Raw genomic sequence first — 16,936 nt, 5'->3', positions numbered from 1 at the left:
CAAATTTCATGAATTTTGATCGAAGTTAAAGGGGAGCTTCGGTTTTGAATAATCAATTCACTATGCCCAAGACCCTAATCAGATGTACATCACAGACTTTGGCGACTTTGCAAAGTTTTGTTCAATCAATTGGATTACAAAAGGGTCCCTGATTACATTTTTTTTAAAGGAGTTGATAGAGAAGGATGGAATAAAAGTGAATATAACGTGAGTCAGTACTCTAGGAAAAGATACGCCTTCAAACAAGTTTGGACAGTTGGCCCAATATTCAGCCATCATTAATTTTATCATTTACACCTTATTTACGCATCTGGGAAAATCATTTCTACTCATTTTAATAAATATAAATTCAGTGGGCACCAGGGGAAAAAATCCTTTCACCCAAACACTGTGATCCCCTTTAATCTGAGCAAATAAAATCAAAACAATCTGCTCGATTAGACACCACGAGAGGTAAGTGAGAGAATGTCTTTCAGTAATTTAGGAGTACTGACACTTCTGAACTGTTACTGATAACATTGGCGATGATAAAGTGTCCCAGTAAGTCATGACAGTGTGACAGTGAGCCAGCATGAACACCTCCAGGACCCTGAAGCTGAAGCACCTAAATGGAATGCAGCCATCATTCATTTTTATTAGTTTTCCTTTTGTTTTTCTTACTGTGACATGTCAAAATGTCTTCCATGAAAAGTCTATCATAATCCCAAAAGTCACCTGTGTCACTCCCTTTGTCCCCTAATTTAGATCTGAACAATTGGTGATTGTTTCAGTTACACCACACACTCCTCTCATATCTTTCTAATAAGCAGCTCTAGACCTTGAAAGCATGAGTGGGCCTGCAAGGTCTGCCAGCTGCTCCGTCCAAACTCCACTCCAGTGCCAGGCCCGAGTATCCAACCCTCAGTACCTACCCACCACCACCGGCACCGCCAACGCCAACGCCAACGCCAACGCCACTTAGTCACCTCTGAATTGTCTCTGTTTTGCTATCAGTGACGTCACCTCTCGCCCAAGGCTGTTTTCTCTCGAGCTGGGGCTCCAAACAGCTGATTCAGGGAAAGTCACAAAGTGTACTGGAGACCTGACCTTCTCTTCGGAGACAAAACACATAGAGAGGGTCTGGCTCCACAGGATGGAGACGTTAGCTTGGAAACAATAACACAGCCTCTGAATCTACACGAGAGAGAGAGAGATGAGGCTCTGTTTTCCAGAGACAGAAAGACGGGCGTTCGGTGGGCGTCTTTGAGGCGATGGAAGTCAGCCTCCACTCTCGATCCCTCTTTGGTCTCCAATCAGTTATTGTGTGAAGCGCTACAAATCCAATTATAGACTGATTTCAGTTTGTTAGATTTGAATAATTGCAATAAGGCCTGAATAACCAAAACAGTCTAAAATTTACAAGCAATAAACAAGATGAGAAAACAAGTCATAAAAACATGAACAGAATTTTGTGTAGTTTGAATAATTTCTTTTTCTTTGAAAGGAATAAAACATTTTGGGAAACTAAACTAAACTAAACTTGCCAAGGGTTAAATGCTAAATATGAAGCTACAGCTAGTAGCCAGATGGTTTAGCTATACACAAACAGGAAGTCACAGCTAGCCTGGCTATGTCCCATTAAGGTAAGCAAGAAAAAAGCTAAACAATTAGCACGTTAAATCTTGGCTGTTTATTTTGTACAGAGCCATTTTACTGTTTCGCATGCCGTTGTTCTCAGCTAAGCTAATTGGTCGCTAGCTACAGCTTCTTATTTAGCGCACGGACATGAGTGTGGTATCAACCTTCTCATTTAATTCTCAGCAAGAAAGCGAATAAGCGAAATCGTCAAGCTATGGGTGTGTTCGTAAACCGATCTGATGCTCCACACAGCTGCCATCAACAGCATTAGCTGGTAGCCTAACACCATATTTGACAAAAAGTGTTATTGTTGTATCTGTAACATTAACCTTCAACTCAACTTAGACAAATAAGGTCAATGTGGCTGCTCGTCTGATGTAACATTAGCTATTTAACGCTAACATTTCAACATGACACGTCGACAACGACCATTACCTATAAGCTAACTTCAGAAAAACAAAATTCTCTTCCTCTTTGTTTCGTATCCAAGCTTGGGTCCACTTTGTGCCGCAGTGCGTTCTGGTGATTTCAGTGACAATTTACAAACAAACCCTGTTTCTTTAAATTATCTCATGACCCCTGAGATTTATCTTGTGACCTGCTGGAGGGGTCCCGACCCCCAGGTTTGGAACCACTGCTACTCAGCTGCTGTTTGGGAGAGTAAAGACGACATTTTCAAATAAAAATCCACTGAACCTTCAATGCATGTGAACTGAAACAAATCATTATTGGACTCTGCCACAATTTGCATGATCCTCTTTAAACTTTGAAATGAAACAGATCTACATCCTGCCCTAAAATAAACCCTAATCTTCATTTGTTTTGACACAGTGTGGATTATATTTTCAGTTTCTGTGCAGCTGTGACCCTGATATATCTGTCCTGCGGTTATTCTTTCACAGTTCCACTGTAGTGATCACATTGCAGATAGAATTAGCGGCTAAGTGTGTTAAACTGTACACCTTCACCTTATCGTGTTTTGATAGCTTTTTAAACAGCTTTATAGGTGATGGATGGGGGGCTTATCTAACTACTTGCTCTTTCCTTTGACAACCAAAAGTAAAAGCAGACATAAAAATCACAGCTGCCTTAAAGTCTCCAAATCACTGAGGGGATTCCTGCTATGAGTCTACTGATAATGAGCCAGCTTCTGAAATTTCATGGAAATTAAACCGAACAATTTTCCGTCATAGTCTGTTCTTTCATTCAGAATTACATCAAATTCACTCCTCCTGCTCCTTTGTCATCCATCCACATCATAGGATTTCTAAAAATAGCAAATGAACTTTGGTCTCTGGCTGACAACTCGCTGCTGATCGAAGAGTCCACATCAAAAGCGAAGCTCGAAAAAGTGAACAAACTAATTTCATATCTCAGTGCAGCAGGAGATCATTCCCTTTATCCGCTTAATCCCACATCCAATATGACTAAGCACAACCTGATAAACGTGCAAATTAATATTATAATTACATGCGGCGAGACTTTGCTATACTAATCCACTTAATCCCTCATATTACAGAGCAATGTGCTCAGCCTCGGTTTGTCCTGTGAATGCTGTGTTTGAACAACAGAATAAGCTCCACAAAGTGAAACATGGGCGCTTACAATCATTTTATTTCTCATATCTTCTTTTAACTGGAGTGTTATCACTGATATCGAGGGCTCTTTTTCAAGGGAAGTGCAAATGATAGAGCCTAAGTTAAGACAATGGGTCAGGCTGATTTGACATTGTGTTGCTGATAAACTGGAGCTACTGAACACAAAAAAAATCACCCATAACAACAGATAAATGGGCCTCCATCTTTCCCAAGTTCCTGTGTCTGTTTCCCAAGAAAGTATAATAGCTTTTTGGGGATTTCATGTTCTAGCCGAGACCATAAACACACAGAAAACATGTGTGATGGTACAGGATGATTAGCAGCTTCCAACCAATCCCCATCATAAAATCACACACACACACACACACACATTCATGCACACACACTCAGTACGAGCAGGCAGGTGAGCAGGGCGTTCCGTTGTGGGCGAGCCAGGGGAAGCAAGGACGGTGCATGTCCAAAATGACAAAGGTTGCTTTTACACCTGTCACGGCCCCGTTTAATCATCTACCACTTCAAACAGGAGAGTCTGAGTGACGCTCGCGGCCTCCCAGCAGCCTTTGCTCCGTGCAGCAGCCCTGGACAAGCTGCCATTCAGTTGGAAGACGGGGGAGAAAACAGACCAGGTATAAAACTTAACTGTGTCTTCCATAAAACAATAAGAGCAAATAGGTCATTGTTTTAAAGGCTGCAGCAGCGTAGTGAGGTAATAGATGAAGAAAGGTGGCTTCCACAGATTGATTAGAAGCGATGCATTGATTTACACATTCACAAAAAAGGGGAGAAATGGATGTGAGCCTGTTGTTTTGTTCATGAATGTGTTGTTTTTCCTTTTGTTGTTTTATTTTCTGGATTGCACTTTTTTGTTGGAGCTGCTGTAGTTAAAATCTGATTATTTTTAAAGGTGCACTACGTAGTTTTGGGGTTGAAATTGTGTAATCGAATAAATACAACAAACTCTTCGTTTTCATGACTGAATAAACAAACTGACTTTAAAGGAGAACACAATTTCATACCGCTTTACTTTGTTTATATGTGGCGGACCCTGCCACCTTTCTAGCTTCAAACAGTTCTGAGAGCAGCTTGTTTATTCAGACATGTTAAAATAAAAATGTCTGAGTCTGAGTATTATTACCTCATTAATATTGTACATATTAAAATCCTGAGTTTGAATTTCTTCTCCAAAACTACATACTGGCCCTTTAAAGGTGATGGTGCACAGAAATGGGTCAGGAAAAAAAAAGTATATGATTGTACGCAATAATATAATATTATAAATGATAACTGATTGTGGATTATTTATTACAAATATCATTCCTGAGTTTTCAAAAGTGATTTTTTTCTTTTCTAATTCCACAACCCAAGCCAAGTATTTTCCAAACCAACTGGAGAGGGGTTCATTTATTTACCTATTTATTCATTTATTTAGGATATTTTATTTTGAAATTGAGTGGGTCACTGTCTTTTTATTTGGAAAACGATTACCTGAAAACTCACCATTTTATATCTGTAAAATATGCTGACTCACATGTGTGTTAAGAGGTTGTGCAACCCACTATAATCTCAAAATGTTTATATGTATATGCTGCCAATTATATATTTTTAAAGTATTTAATTTGCCATTTTAGAATAAGACTCAACATTTTATAAATGATTCAGAAACATTGGTTTATAAAAGGACATCAGGCACCTTGTCCATTAATATCAGCACATAACAAATACATCTCATGTAAAAGTGCATTTTTAAAATACAACCAGCAGCATTAGTGTCATTTAAAACAGACTATGTGATATAAGTTCAACTATCTGTTTTATTATCAGCAAAAAAGAGTGTTCAGTGGCGACTTATGAGGAGAATTTGAATTTTATTTTGATGCTACATGCAAATTGAAGATATTTCCCCCAAATCGAAATTAATCTAACACGATAATTAAACACCTACTACAGCAGGCTTTGTTCTACATACAAAAGACAGATAAAAAGGAAAATGGCCATCAACAGCTGAGTGGTGATCCAGATGATGAATGGAGTCTCTTTCCTGCGTGTTTTACATGCAGCTACAGTCGTTTCTCATTAATCACAACCGAGACATCAGAGACATTCTTGCGTAAAGGGCGTGTTAAATGTCCACAATGACTTTTATCACTCTGTATGTATCAGAGAGGACAAATCCGAGCTGTATCTCAGTGGCGTTTTTGGCTGAGTCACACAGAAACAAACACCAGGACAGTTTTTTTTCAATAAAGGAGCGACACAGTGATCACCAGCATCAATAATAAATCACACGAGGGTTTGAATCCCTGTTTCAGTGAAGAATCTGTGAGCTCAGCGTTATTCCTGCTCCCTGTTATCTCCATAACATCGTGCATATTGCAGCAGTATTGGCTAATCAGGAGCGGGTTGTAACGAGTGCTGGAGTGTTGGAGATAATCATTATCAAGTCGGTACATAAGGCACTGACACCTGGAGAGGGTCGGCCATCAGACCTGCAGCAAGAAACAAACTGGATTCAGGTAGAACTGCTGAGGCCGCGTGGACTTCTGGGTAAAAAATCAATCAATCAATAAAAACAAAAGTATTATTATTATTATTATTATTATTATTATTATTATTATTATTATTATTATTATTAATAATAATAATAATTGTTTTTTATTTATTTTTTTCTGACGAATTTCATTTAGCTATAATAGTCTTATAATATTCAGTGGGAACCATCCAATTTTCAATTTATAATAATAATCATAATCATAATAATAATCATAATCATAATATTAATCATAATGATAATAATACATTTCGAGGCGTCCAGTCTCCGGTGAAATGTCTGATAAACGTAATTAGATCACGGGCCTCTGTCTCTGACATCCATGCGGGCCGGCGGTGTTTGACCGTCCGTGGATAAATGTGGAGACAGGGCGGCGTCCTGCCACTTCTCCTCGCAGGCTCCGTGTGTCAGAGCTGCACACTTTGACATCACTGCGAAAACACCTCATTCATCAAACCCGACGAGGCTCCGCAGCCCCAGTGAGCAAGAGGAGTCAAAGTTAGGGAGAGAGAGGAGAGAGGGGGGGAGTAAAGTTACGGAAAAGAAGCAACAGGGTTTTGTATTCTCGCACCTCTTTGACAACCGCTCACTGGGGCGATGGGATGGGAGACAGTAGCGCACGGTTTGGTTACTCCCTCTGATAAAAAAAAAAAAAAAAAATCACATCTCCAAATCCTCTCCGGTCACTCACGCTGCCCACTTTGAGCCTGTGCTACAACCGCAGTGCAGGAGAAGACGGTGAGGCCTTTGGGGATGTGTCTGCGTGCGTAAAAGTCAGATGTCCCCAAAAATATGAGCATCCAACACACGCACATGGACGCACAGAGCCACAGAGGTCCAATGCAAAGTTATATCTAAATGTATTAAGACAGTCCAAGAGCCTATATGTATTTTTATTATTTGCAGAAATAATGCTGTGCTTTCCTACATAGAGCTACTCTTTAGCCAACAAATCCCTCAAACATATACCAAATAAATAAATAAAGCAGCAGCTATTTAATGTGACAGCCTAATAATAGTAGAGGTAGTTGTAGTAGTTGAATTATAGTAGTAGTAGTGTTAGTAACAATAGGCTAGAAGTAGTGTCAAAAAATGTGTTTAAGAAGCAGTGGCAACAGGATTATAATAATAATAATAATGACAGACTAGTAGTGTTTGTATCAGTAGAAGCTCTAATAGTAGTAGCTGTTGTAGCCATACAGACAGCAGAGGTCAAACAGTAATAATAATAATAGGCCTGTTAGTTTTTATCAAAGCAGTGGAAGTAGAAATATTACTGATTTCTGAATGTATTAATATTATATTCCAGTTCTGCAGCTTCCAGCAGTGTTGCAGTAGCAAAGAAGGCAAAGTTAGAAGGCTATAGTAGTCTATTAATAATTGTAGCCATGGAAACAATGATGATATTAGCAGTAATAATAAGAGTATAAGTTCTAATAAAAACGGTTGTAGTGGAAGTAGAAATATGACTAATCTTAGAATGAAATAACATTATATTACCAGTGGTGCTGCAGTGGTAGAAGAAGCAGAAGTAGTAACAGTTAATCTTGTTTAGTCCACAAGGCCCCTTTTGCATTGTAGTTTTAGTAGTATAGTAAGATATATCAGTAATGTATCGGCAATGTTTGTGATAAATGATCAGGTCCTCTGTGAGTACGGCCGTCTGCACAGCTCTCTGTAGTGCAGACTGTAGTGTTGGTGCTGGTGTGAGGCTGGTAACTGTGAATGTTGGAGTCCTCAGGTCTCCTTCAAGCTCAGTCCGTCGTGTAGTGACACGTTAGTTAGTAGCCATAGCAGTAATCAATGACTGAGTACTTTTACTCAAGTAAAATTTTGAGGTACTTGCACTTTACTTGAGTATTTCCATTTTATTTTTATATTGTACTTTTTACTCACTTACCACATTCATTTGCAAAACTTTAGTTACTAGTTACTTTGAAGATTTAGAGTCAAAGTAGAGCATTTTTTAAAATGTATTTATTTTATCGGCAATCAGATAAGAAACAGATTCTGATAATAAAAATGCTGAATATTGGGTTGGATAATCAGTCGACCTCTGGTATACAGTATATACATACATGTAAATCTGTAATTTACTCTTACGTGTACTTTTGATACTCAAGTACATATAATTTCAGATAGGCTTAAGACTAAAATACTATTTTACTAATAACGAATAAAAAGTCCTTAAGCATCTAATATTAAATGTACTTAAAAGTAATTTCCAGGCAACATGTGTACTCCAGGCATCAAAAGTACAAGTAAAAGTACATTATAGGCTGCATGTATACACAGTCGATTACTGGCATTCAGCATTTTTCTGATTATCAGGATCAGTGTTTTTTGAATCAGAATGCAGACAAAATAAATTAATAGTAACTTGTAACTTAAGTTGTGAGATAAACATGGAGAAAAACACTAAAGCACAATATTTACCTCCAAAATGTAGTGGAGTGGAAGTATAAAGCAGCAGAAAATGAAGTACAAATACCTCAAAATTGTATACTTGAGTAAATGTACAAAGTTACATTCCATCGCTGCCTATAACTTTTAGGTACTTTTTAACAACAGTGGCAGTAACATTAAAATAGATGTGAATGTTGGAAAACTCCTGTCTGCCTGCAGCCTGTGTACTAGTAGTAGTCCTAGTAGAAGTATAGTAGTAGTAGTAGTAGTAGTAGCAGTATTAGTAATAATGTTGGATTCATCAGATGTGTGCAGCTCAGTCTCAGTTATCTCCCACCAGACTAAATGCAAACACACAAATACGCGCTGACCGGTGAGTGTGAAGAACCTGAGAGGACTGTTTGTTAACCTCTGTGAACACGCACGAGGAGACCTGTAAATGAGCGCATGATTCAATTGTCACCTCGCGGACTTTTGATCACCTCACACACACTCTCTCTCTCTCACACACACACACGCACACACACACACACTGCACTGTGTGTATGTATATTGAGGCTGAGCGAATCATCGCGGTTCAAAGTGAAGCTCCTCTCACCACAGAGACGTGCTGAGAGTTTGTGCTCCTGCTCAGCTGAGGCCATTTAATCCTGAATGAGAGCGTCTGACTTAAATAAACTAATTAGTGAGGGGATTTATTGATCACCGCGGAGCGTATAGAGAATAAACAAAGAGGATGAGAGGCCATTCATCAAGAGCTTCAATGGGGGAACTTCAATATAGAAATAAATAAGGCTTTTTTTTGTGTTTTTGTTTTACTTAATTAATAATCTTAAATGGATCCACATAATGATCCGTGTTCATGTAACACGATGGAGTTGGTGGTAACTGTGTGATTTAATCAATCAAAGTCATCTTAATTAATCAATAACAACTAACCAGTTGTGGAAGAAAAATATCTTGCTTTCAAAATCCTTAAAACTAAAAGTACGCAAGTATAAGTATTTAAGCAAAATGTGCGTAAAGTATCGAAAGTAAAAGTGTTCTTACGCACACAAACAGGCCTTGTGAGTGTTTTATTGTTGCTTTTATGTTATAGGATTATTGTTAATGGTGCGTTCAGGTGTACATAGTATTTTAAGGTTGTACTTTGTTGAGCTGGAGCTGATTGTAACGACATTTTACATCACATCGTGTAATAATTTGTTATATTTTATTAAACGACCATAATCAGCTGTCAAATAGTACATTAATTCCCCTTGAATTTGAGTAAAATATCAAATAAATGAAAATGGAAACCCTTAAGTAAATTAAAAATACTTCAAAATTGTATTTAATTGAAAGTACTTCAATTAAATTAAAGTACTGCAGTAAATTTATTCCTCTACAGCCCTAGAATTTAATCAGGAATAAATGTCAGTAATTTAAACGAACATCGCTGAGCAAAACAGCTGCAGTGTACTGGAAAATAACAGGTTCATAATAATAATAGTAATAATAATTAAATCGTCAGAGATGAGTAAAGGCAGACTTCACACGTGGAACTGTCACAACAACTCGCTGAAACCTTCATTTGCAAATTATTAAAACTTTCAGACGTGATCAAGTCACTGTTTTTTTTCTTTCTTTTTTCTTTCTCTCCCTCCGTGTGATTGATTGGAGGAGATCATAGGCTGGCACCCCCATCGTGTCTCCAGCCGCTCGCTCGCTCGCTCGCTCTGCTCGTGATTGGTCCGCCTCCTGCAGCCGCGGCCACCAGAAGCGCCTCCTCTCATAAACCTCGTCAGACCGCACCGACGTTTCCCATTATTTCCAGGAGAAGCAGCGACTCACTGTTACACGAACTTTCTGTGCGACCTATGGCACACAACTAGCAGGTAAGTTGGCGGAAATGTCTCTACTTTTTGTTCACTTGTTGCTGTTTCTCCCCGACAGCTGGTTTAAACATCTGGCGCGGCGGCGGCCGGTGAGCGAAATCATCATTTCGGGGGTATTTTTTTTATCGCTCCTCCAGCCCTCTCGGCTCTTATCTGTTTTGGGTCTTATCAAACGGTTATCTCTTTTGCTGTGAAGACATATTGCGTTTTGTTTCCTATCTCTTATGTGTGTGTGCGTGTGTGTGTGTGTGTACTTGTGTGTGTGTGTGGGAGGACAGAGATTTGACATGGACGGATCCTTTTAAGAGCGCTTGATGGGAGAATGGCAGTCACTGTGGATTGGATGTGTTTTATCGGATACTTGTAGATGAGACGGAAGAAACTAAAAGTCAGATTCTGTTTAAATGTGGAGGTGTAGGTTTCTCTTTTAAAGATGAGACCGAGGTGTACATCAGAGGAGGATTTGCGCTTCTTCCAGAAACTTTGGCGAGTTTCTATCCAGATGTTCGCTTGTCCATAACTTTGCCCCACATGCGTAAAGCTGATTTTCCTTTCTACTTTCTGTTTTGTTACAGGGTGGACTACTCCCTGACGACTTTTAGTAACCACAACGGTGTATGGAAAGTGCTCCTGGATGGACCTGGGCGAAAACAGCTGGTCCATGGTCAAGCGAGAAGTATCCAGCAGCCCAGGGTCACCGGCTGAGCAGACATACCTGCCCGGTGACAGCAGGAGGGACGGTCCCTCCGCGGACGAGCTGAGGACTCCTCCGAGCGACCTTGACGCACTGGGGCACCGCCGCGACGGCAGATCTCTACACTCCTACGTTCACTTCGGACACCATAACAACACCCTGACCACTGCCGAGGACATCCCGCTGTTTACGGATTTAGACCAGGGCAGCAAACTCGTCCTCTCCAGCGGAGCGCACAAGGCGAGCTTGCTGGTGGACCCGACCGACATGTACCAAACACTGGCCATCGCCGCCGCCCAGAGCCAGACTGGATATGATTCCTCCTCTGGTGGTTATATGCACTCCAACCCCAACTCCCCCGTGTATGTGCCCAGCTCCCGGGTGGGCCCCATGATACCCAGCCTCTCGTATCTGCAGGCCAGCGGCTCTGCGCAGCCGAGCCACGGCGTCTCCAGCCACTCGGTCTGGTCTCAGTCCACCCCGGAGAGCCCTTCATACAGCACCGGGAGCCCGCACACCTCCAGCCGGTTCCACTACCCTCCGAGCCCGCCCATGAACAACGGGAACCCCCGGGACACCGGCTACAGCAACACGCTGAACGTGAGCAGCAGAGACCAGTACGGCCTCTCACGGCCCCTCAGTGGGACCTACGCCAGTCCGTACTCTCCTTATGTGACACCGCAGCTGTCCCAGCTGTCCTCGCCTTGGACCGGGGGACCTTTCGATAACACGATGCTGCACACCTTGCAGAGCAGAGGCGCGCCCTTGATTCGAGGACCAAACGGAGGTAAGAAAAGAGAGAAAACAACTAGAAGAGGACATAGTGATGGAGTGACTTTTATTCTCGCTGTCTGGGATGGAAAATGATGATTCAATTCTTTTAATCAGGCCACTGCTGAAGTGGTTTTAGTGCGCTTCTGTAAGATAACCTGATCTCTTTGTGGAGGCCAAAGCTCAAAAATCAAAAAGAAAGATCTAACCAAAAAATTGTCTCATAAAGGATCACAATAATCTTCCTTTTATGATTCAATTTTGGCTGGATGTGGTCTGAAATAAATGTGCGTGTGCGTCCTGAAGAAAAATGAATCCTTTAAATATGTAAAACCATAAAATATAAAAGAGTAAAAAGTATATTTAAAGTGTCCAAGCGTTATAACTACATTTAATAAAAGAATAATTCAAAAAGTCAGATTTTTTTACTGCATGAAATCTGTGGAACTGATTTATTTTTGCTTCAGCTGTCATCCTAATGTCCAAGAAGCACAATACCTCATGAAGAAGTACAACCTGTAGGCAGATTCTCCTGTTTGTGCTGATCTGAGTTTTTCTTTCTCAGTTCAAGATATTCTGGACGACATGTCGGAGAGCAGAGAGTGCGTCAACTGCGGCTCCATCTCCACGCCGCTGTGGAGGCGCGACGGCACGGGCCACTTTCTCTGCAACGCCTGCGGCCTTTACAGCAAAATGAATGGCCTGAGCCGGCCATTAATTAAACCACAGAAACGGACGGTAAGGAGCAGGGGACCACTTAAGCGCTCAGTTTCCTGCCTAATTGTCTCAAACGACGGCCGGAGGTCATCGCAGATGAGTGTCAGAGTGTCCACAGATGGACAGCTTTAGTTTTTATTAGTTTTTTTTTTTTTTGAGAATATTTCTTGTTTTTATCTGGGACTGATGACAGATATCTATTTGTAAAATACATCTCAACACATACATTTGACGTTTAAGACATCATTTATCACATTACCCAATAATATTAATTTACTAGCCACCAGTTATAATAATTACAATGATGCTGGAGTGGAAAATTTGATCGCCAAGAGGTTTATCGGTACATTTCCCATAATTTGGTTTAAACAGAATTGAAAGCGCTGTTTTAATTGGATTAAACGCCAGCCATACAAGTGGATATTTGTTCACGTAATTAATCAGGCACTTAATCTGTCACCCTGCTCAGTGCCTCTGCTGGGTAACTTCATCTTAATGGGGTTACAATAAGAGCAAATCTTTTCCTGGTGCCATTACGCGCATTACGCACAGCTTTTAAAGGGAAATCTGATCACAAATATAAGCTCCACTGAAAATGGACATCCTGTGCAGAGCCCTGCGTAAATGGCGACTAAATGGATATCATAATAGGAGCCGTATTATTGTTAGGAAATAGGGTGTGAATGGCCGAATGGTAATTGAATTAGTGGAGTGTGCTCTCACTTTAAAAACAATTTATTTAACTGTAAGCGACAGACAGAACCTCTCAAGTCGCACGAGATCTTTTTATATGTTCCAGCTGATTAGAATAATTAATTTAATGTAGCATTTCTGTCACCAGTCGACGTCCAGAAGAATCGGCCTGTCCTGCGCCAACTGTCAAACCAGCACGACCACTTTGTGGCGCAGAAACGCGGAGGGAGAGCCGGTGTGTAACGCGTGTGGACTCTACACAAAACTACACGGGGTGAGTGAAAGATTTCAATAATAATAATAATAATGATGATGATAATAATAATAATAATAATAATAATAATAATAATAATTCAAAAATGATCCGCAGGTACCTCGGCCGCTCGCCATGAAGAAAGAGGGCATCCAGACAAGAAAAAGAAAACCGAAAACTTTGAATAAAACAAAGGGATCCTCCGGTGAGTTACATGCATGATAATTACTGTGGATCATTTTCATCAACATGTTGATTTTTATATTATGATCTAAACAATATATTTTTTATATTTTTCTAGGAAACAACAACTCGGTCTCTATGACTCCCACATCCACATCTTCATCTAATTCCGAAGACTGCTCGAAAACCAGCTCTCCCTCTGGACAGGTGTCAGGGGTAAGACTTGACTTGAAATAAATTAAAATGTCTTCTGTTTCCCTTTGATTCAAATGATCAAATAAATGTTAAAATTATTTTTTTTAAATGAGGTCAAACTTTAATTTAAAGGAGCACTATGTGGCTTTTTCGGTCCGCCCTCATCAGAAAAACTGTGAAAGCAGCTTATTATCTACCCATACTGACATGAGTACAATGTTGGTATATGGTCCTATGTTCTTACGCTGTGGGACTTCTAAATGGGTAATGCTGTTTTTCTTCTCTCCCCACCCTAACTCAAAATACAAGCCTTAACATATGGCTTCTCATGTTAGCTCCTCCAAACTGCCATTCTTTGTATATAAGCCTGTAAAAAAAAAAGTCGCAGCGTGTACCTTTAAAAATACCACCCTTTCAGTGATTTTAGAAATTTCAAACTTTGTCCTCGATGCAACTTCAGGGTTGAATATTTTGTAATGAACAAACTGAAAGCATTACGACATCTGCTACAGCAGGTGATCTGCAGATCACATGCTGTCTGACTTAAACTCTGGTGGTGATGACCGCTCAATGGGTCACACTGTGTTATATTACTGTAGGATTTACATTGTTCACAATCTGGTGCTTTTTACAAGTAGTGTAGCGCAAGAGGCTTCAAAAGAAGTTCATAAAACATGAAAAACAGTACACCAGACAACTGTTATTTTATGCAAAAATGTCAGTTTTATTAATGTAGTTTGTTTAATTATGCATTTTTTAAAATTTCCTCTTATGTTGTAGGTCAGTTCGTCCGTGCTGTCCAGCTCAGGGGAGGGAACAGGCTCCGGCTCAGTGGTGAAGTACCCGGGACAGGACGGCCTGTACACCAGCGTGGGTCTGTCCCAGCCATCAGACGTAGCTTCAGTGAGGGGTGAACCCTGGTGCCCCATGGCCTTAGCCTGAACATCTAAATCTTTCGGGAGGACAGCAATCCCTGGCCCCTCTTGTCTGGATGCTATGTAGTGTGGAAGTATTCAGGGGGGGCGATATTTGTTTCCTTCCTCGCAGCCGATGCAAGAAGAAGAAAAAAAGTGGGACAGGTTGGACAGAAGGGTGAGACGACCTTCAGTCACACTGCAAGCTTGAGCCGAGCGTGGAATAGCTGGTTGCCAGATTGGTGTGGGGGATCTTAAGAAAACAAAGGGAATCTCCAGGCCAGATGATCAATCAGGTGGCCTGATTTTTGGATGCTTTCTGGACCCGCCATGCACTCGTAAATCTCTCCCATCCCGTGGCACATAACCAGTGAAGCCGTCTTGTACATAACGGATTTCCTCTCTGTTGATTGGATACCACTGCTTCGTTAAAGCGCTGTATTCTTTTAAGGACATTTAGATTTTTGTTTTCTTTCCGCAACTGGAATCAAGCCACAAGTGCCGAGACAACTTTTATGAATCAAAAGAAAAAAAAATATTTATAAATCTTCCATTGTTGAAAACATGGCTATGATTGTTAATAAAGATATCAATATAGAGTAGAAGTTGAACCATTCTGATGTCTTCTTTTCTCTTTTTTTCCCTCCTCTATTTGTTTTTGTAGTACAGTAGTGTTGAATCTGCACATGTTTTCCACTGAGAGCTCTTACTGTATTCGACTGAAACTAGTTTGGTTTAAACAGGGTATAAAAGTCATCTAGTGTTTAATTATTTTTAATGAAAAAAATGCAAATAATCAACTCATTCAGACTATTTTTTTGATATATTAATGTCAGCTGTTTAATAGCATTAAGGTACTATTCTCGACTCTTTTTACATGTGAAGAAGTTGGACGGCTCGTTTGAACAAGAATAGCTGTGGGCCCGCTGACCTTTATGTTACAGGACATAAACCGCAGAAGAAGACTGTTGGCTGCGCTACCTGACTCACTATAAACTGTGTACCTTTCACAATGCAAGCATGTACTGTTGCATCATTTTAGACCAGAATTAGAGCAAAGCAGAGAGTGAGGTCACCTCTGAGCAAATTCTTGTTACTTTGATGACTTTGACTAATCCCTGTGAGGGTTGACATCAGTGTAATGGCCTGATAGTTTAACAGAATGAGGTGAAAGGAAATAAACGAAGCGACAAATATGTGGCACGCAAAATGAAAATATGAGAAGTTATGTTTGATTTTTCACACTGTTTGTCTCCATGTCCTTCAGCGTTGGTGTGGGTGGAGTCTCAGAAACAAACCAAAATAATCACAGAGCGACAATCTGACGAGTTACATGTGGAACTTGGCGTAAAAAAAAGGGTTATTTCTTATTTTTATTTTTCTTTCTTTCACAATTTCATCCAAAGAAGGTTATGTCATTCATTCCTCTGGACTTATTTATTTTTTTTGAAATATCATGTTTATTATAGCCTCATTCTCTTTTTTGTCATTGTTTTATTTTTTAAGAAATTATTTTATTTAAATTCAGTCCAATAAACTGTTCTGGTGATGCAAATGAATTTAAAGTTACCCTGTGTTTTAAAGAAGAGGTGGTGTAAAGAACCATGTTCCTGCATAATATTAATATTACTCAGGCATACTTTTGTATGAGGCAATCACAGCCTCCCTACATTTCTCCCTGGCTCAACTAAAACTGAATCTTTCTCAGATGTTTAAATGATTGGGAGGGAAGAACATGAAGAAATAAAGAATAGTGACCAGCTAATGCAAGGCAAGAAAAAAGAAAAATTGTGCTTCATTTTCTGAATTTCCACATATCCATCTGAAACCAAAAAATCTGCCCACAGATTTCGGGAGGTTTGCTTCCACACTCTGCTTATGTTTCATTAAAGCAAGCCTTTATTCTTCCTGACAGCTTTTTTACTTAAGAGTTTTTCTTCTCGACCGGCCCCCGAAGGCTCAAAGCACAATCCACTTTCCTGTGTCCTCTTGAACCAGCAGCTCAAAGTACCTGTCACAATGTTTACTGTACTTAAGCGAATATGGCCTGTGAGTAATACCACATGAAAAGATTTTAGAGATGGTGAAGATTTATGCCTGAGCTTAGCGTTATCTGTCTGCTCTTTGACATATTGATTTAGCTGAGTTTATTGAGTGTGGAGGAATGTTCTACACTGCACTAAGGGCCACATCCACAGTCCTTATTTTTCTCTCTTTTGCAAAAGATCGAACTTTTTAACATTTCATTTGAATGACGCAGCCACTGCCATTTGTTTTAGCCGAGAATCTTCCATCACAACGTTTCATTTTTTCAGCGTTGGTGTTTCTAGTGTTGAGTTTGGCTGTAAATGGCAAATGGAAATGTTTGGCATGTGTTCATTTGCTGCTGGGTGTTATATAAAACACAATTTGTACAACGAGACCACCGGGCGTTAAGTCCTTGAGCTTCCACGCAGATAAATTACAAAAC

At 40.1% G+C, this 16,936-nt stretch overlaps 1 protein-coding gene across 3 annotated transcripts; it reads left to right on the top strand.

The window, feature by feature from the left end:
- Positions 1-9,861: 9,861 nt before the first annotated feature.
- On the top strand, positions 9,862-15,077 carry gata6 (GATA binding protein 6). 3 transcript variants are annotated; one of them, XM_073490647.1, is made up of 7 exons: positions 9,862-10,046; positions 10,622-11,527; positions 12,077-12,249; positions 13,055-13,195; positions 13,292-13,379; positions 13,476-13,573; positions 14,333-15,077. In XM_073490647.1, the coding sequence occupies exons 2-7, from the start codon at positions 10,681-10,683 to the stop codon at positions 14,492-14,494; spliced, it is 1,509 nt and encodes a 502-aa protein (XP_073346748.1). In that variant the 5' UTR covers positions 9,862-10,046; positions 10,622-10,680; the 3' UTR covers positions 14,495-15,077. The 3 variants fall into 3 exon arrangements, with proteins under 3 accessions (XP_073346748.1, XP_073346750.1, XP_073346749.1); XM_073490649.1 differs by having other exon boundaries at positions 9,866-10,046; positions 13,070-13,195; XM_073490648.1 differs by lacking the exon at positions 9,862-10,046 and adding an exon at positions 10,338-10,532.
- The last annotated feature ends 1,859 nt before the right edge of the window (positions 15,078-16,936 follow it).

The sequence above is a fragment of the Pagrus major genome, chromosome 21 (assembly GCF_040436345.1).
Source record: "Pagrus major chromosome 21, Pma_NU_1.0".
In the NCBI taxonomy this organism is placed as follows: Eukaryota; Metazoa; Chordata; class Actinopteri; order Spariformes; family Sparidae; genus Pagrus; species Pagrus major.
The sequence above is the reverse complement of the archived record's forward strand: the minus strand, read 5'-3'. Positions and strand labels throughout refer to the sequence as shown.

Bases quoted from the DNA above. Each gene is read 5' to 3' on its own strand.
- gata6 (XM_073490647.1), top strand. From the start codon at position 10,681: ATGGACCTGGGCGAAAACAGCTGGTCCATGGTCAAGCGAGAAGTATCC. The intron at 13,196-13,291 runs GTGAGTGAAAGA...AATGATCCGCAG, and splicing joins TCTACACAAAACTACACGGG to GTACCTCGGCCGCTCGCCAT. The intron at 13,574-14,332 runs GTAAGACTTGAC...CTTATGTTGTAG, and splicing joins CCTCTGGACAGGTGTCAGGG to GTCAGTTCGTCCGTGCTGTC.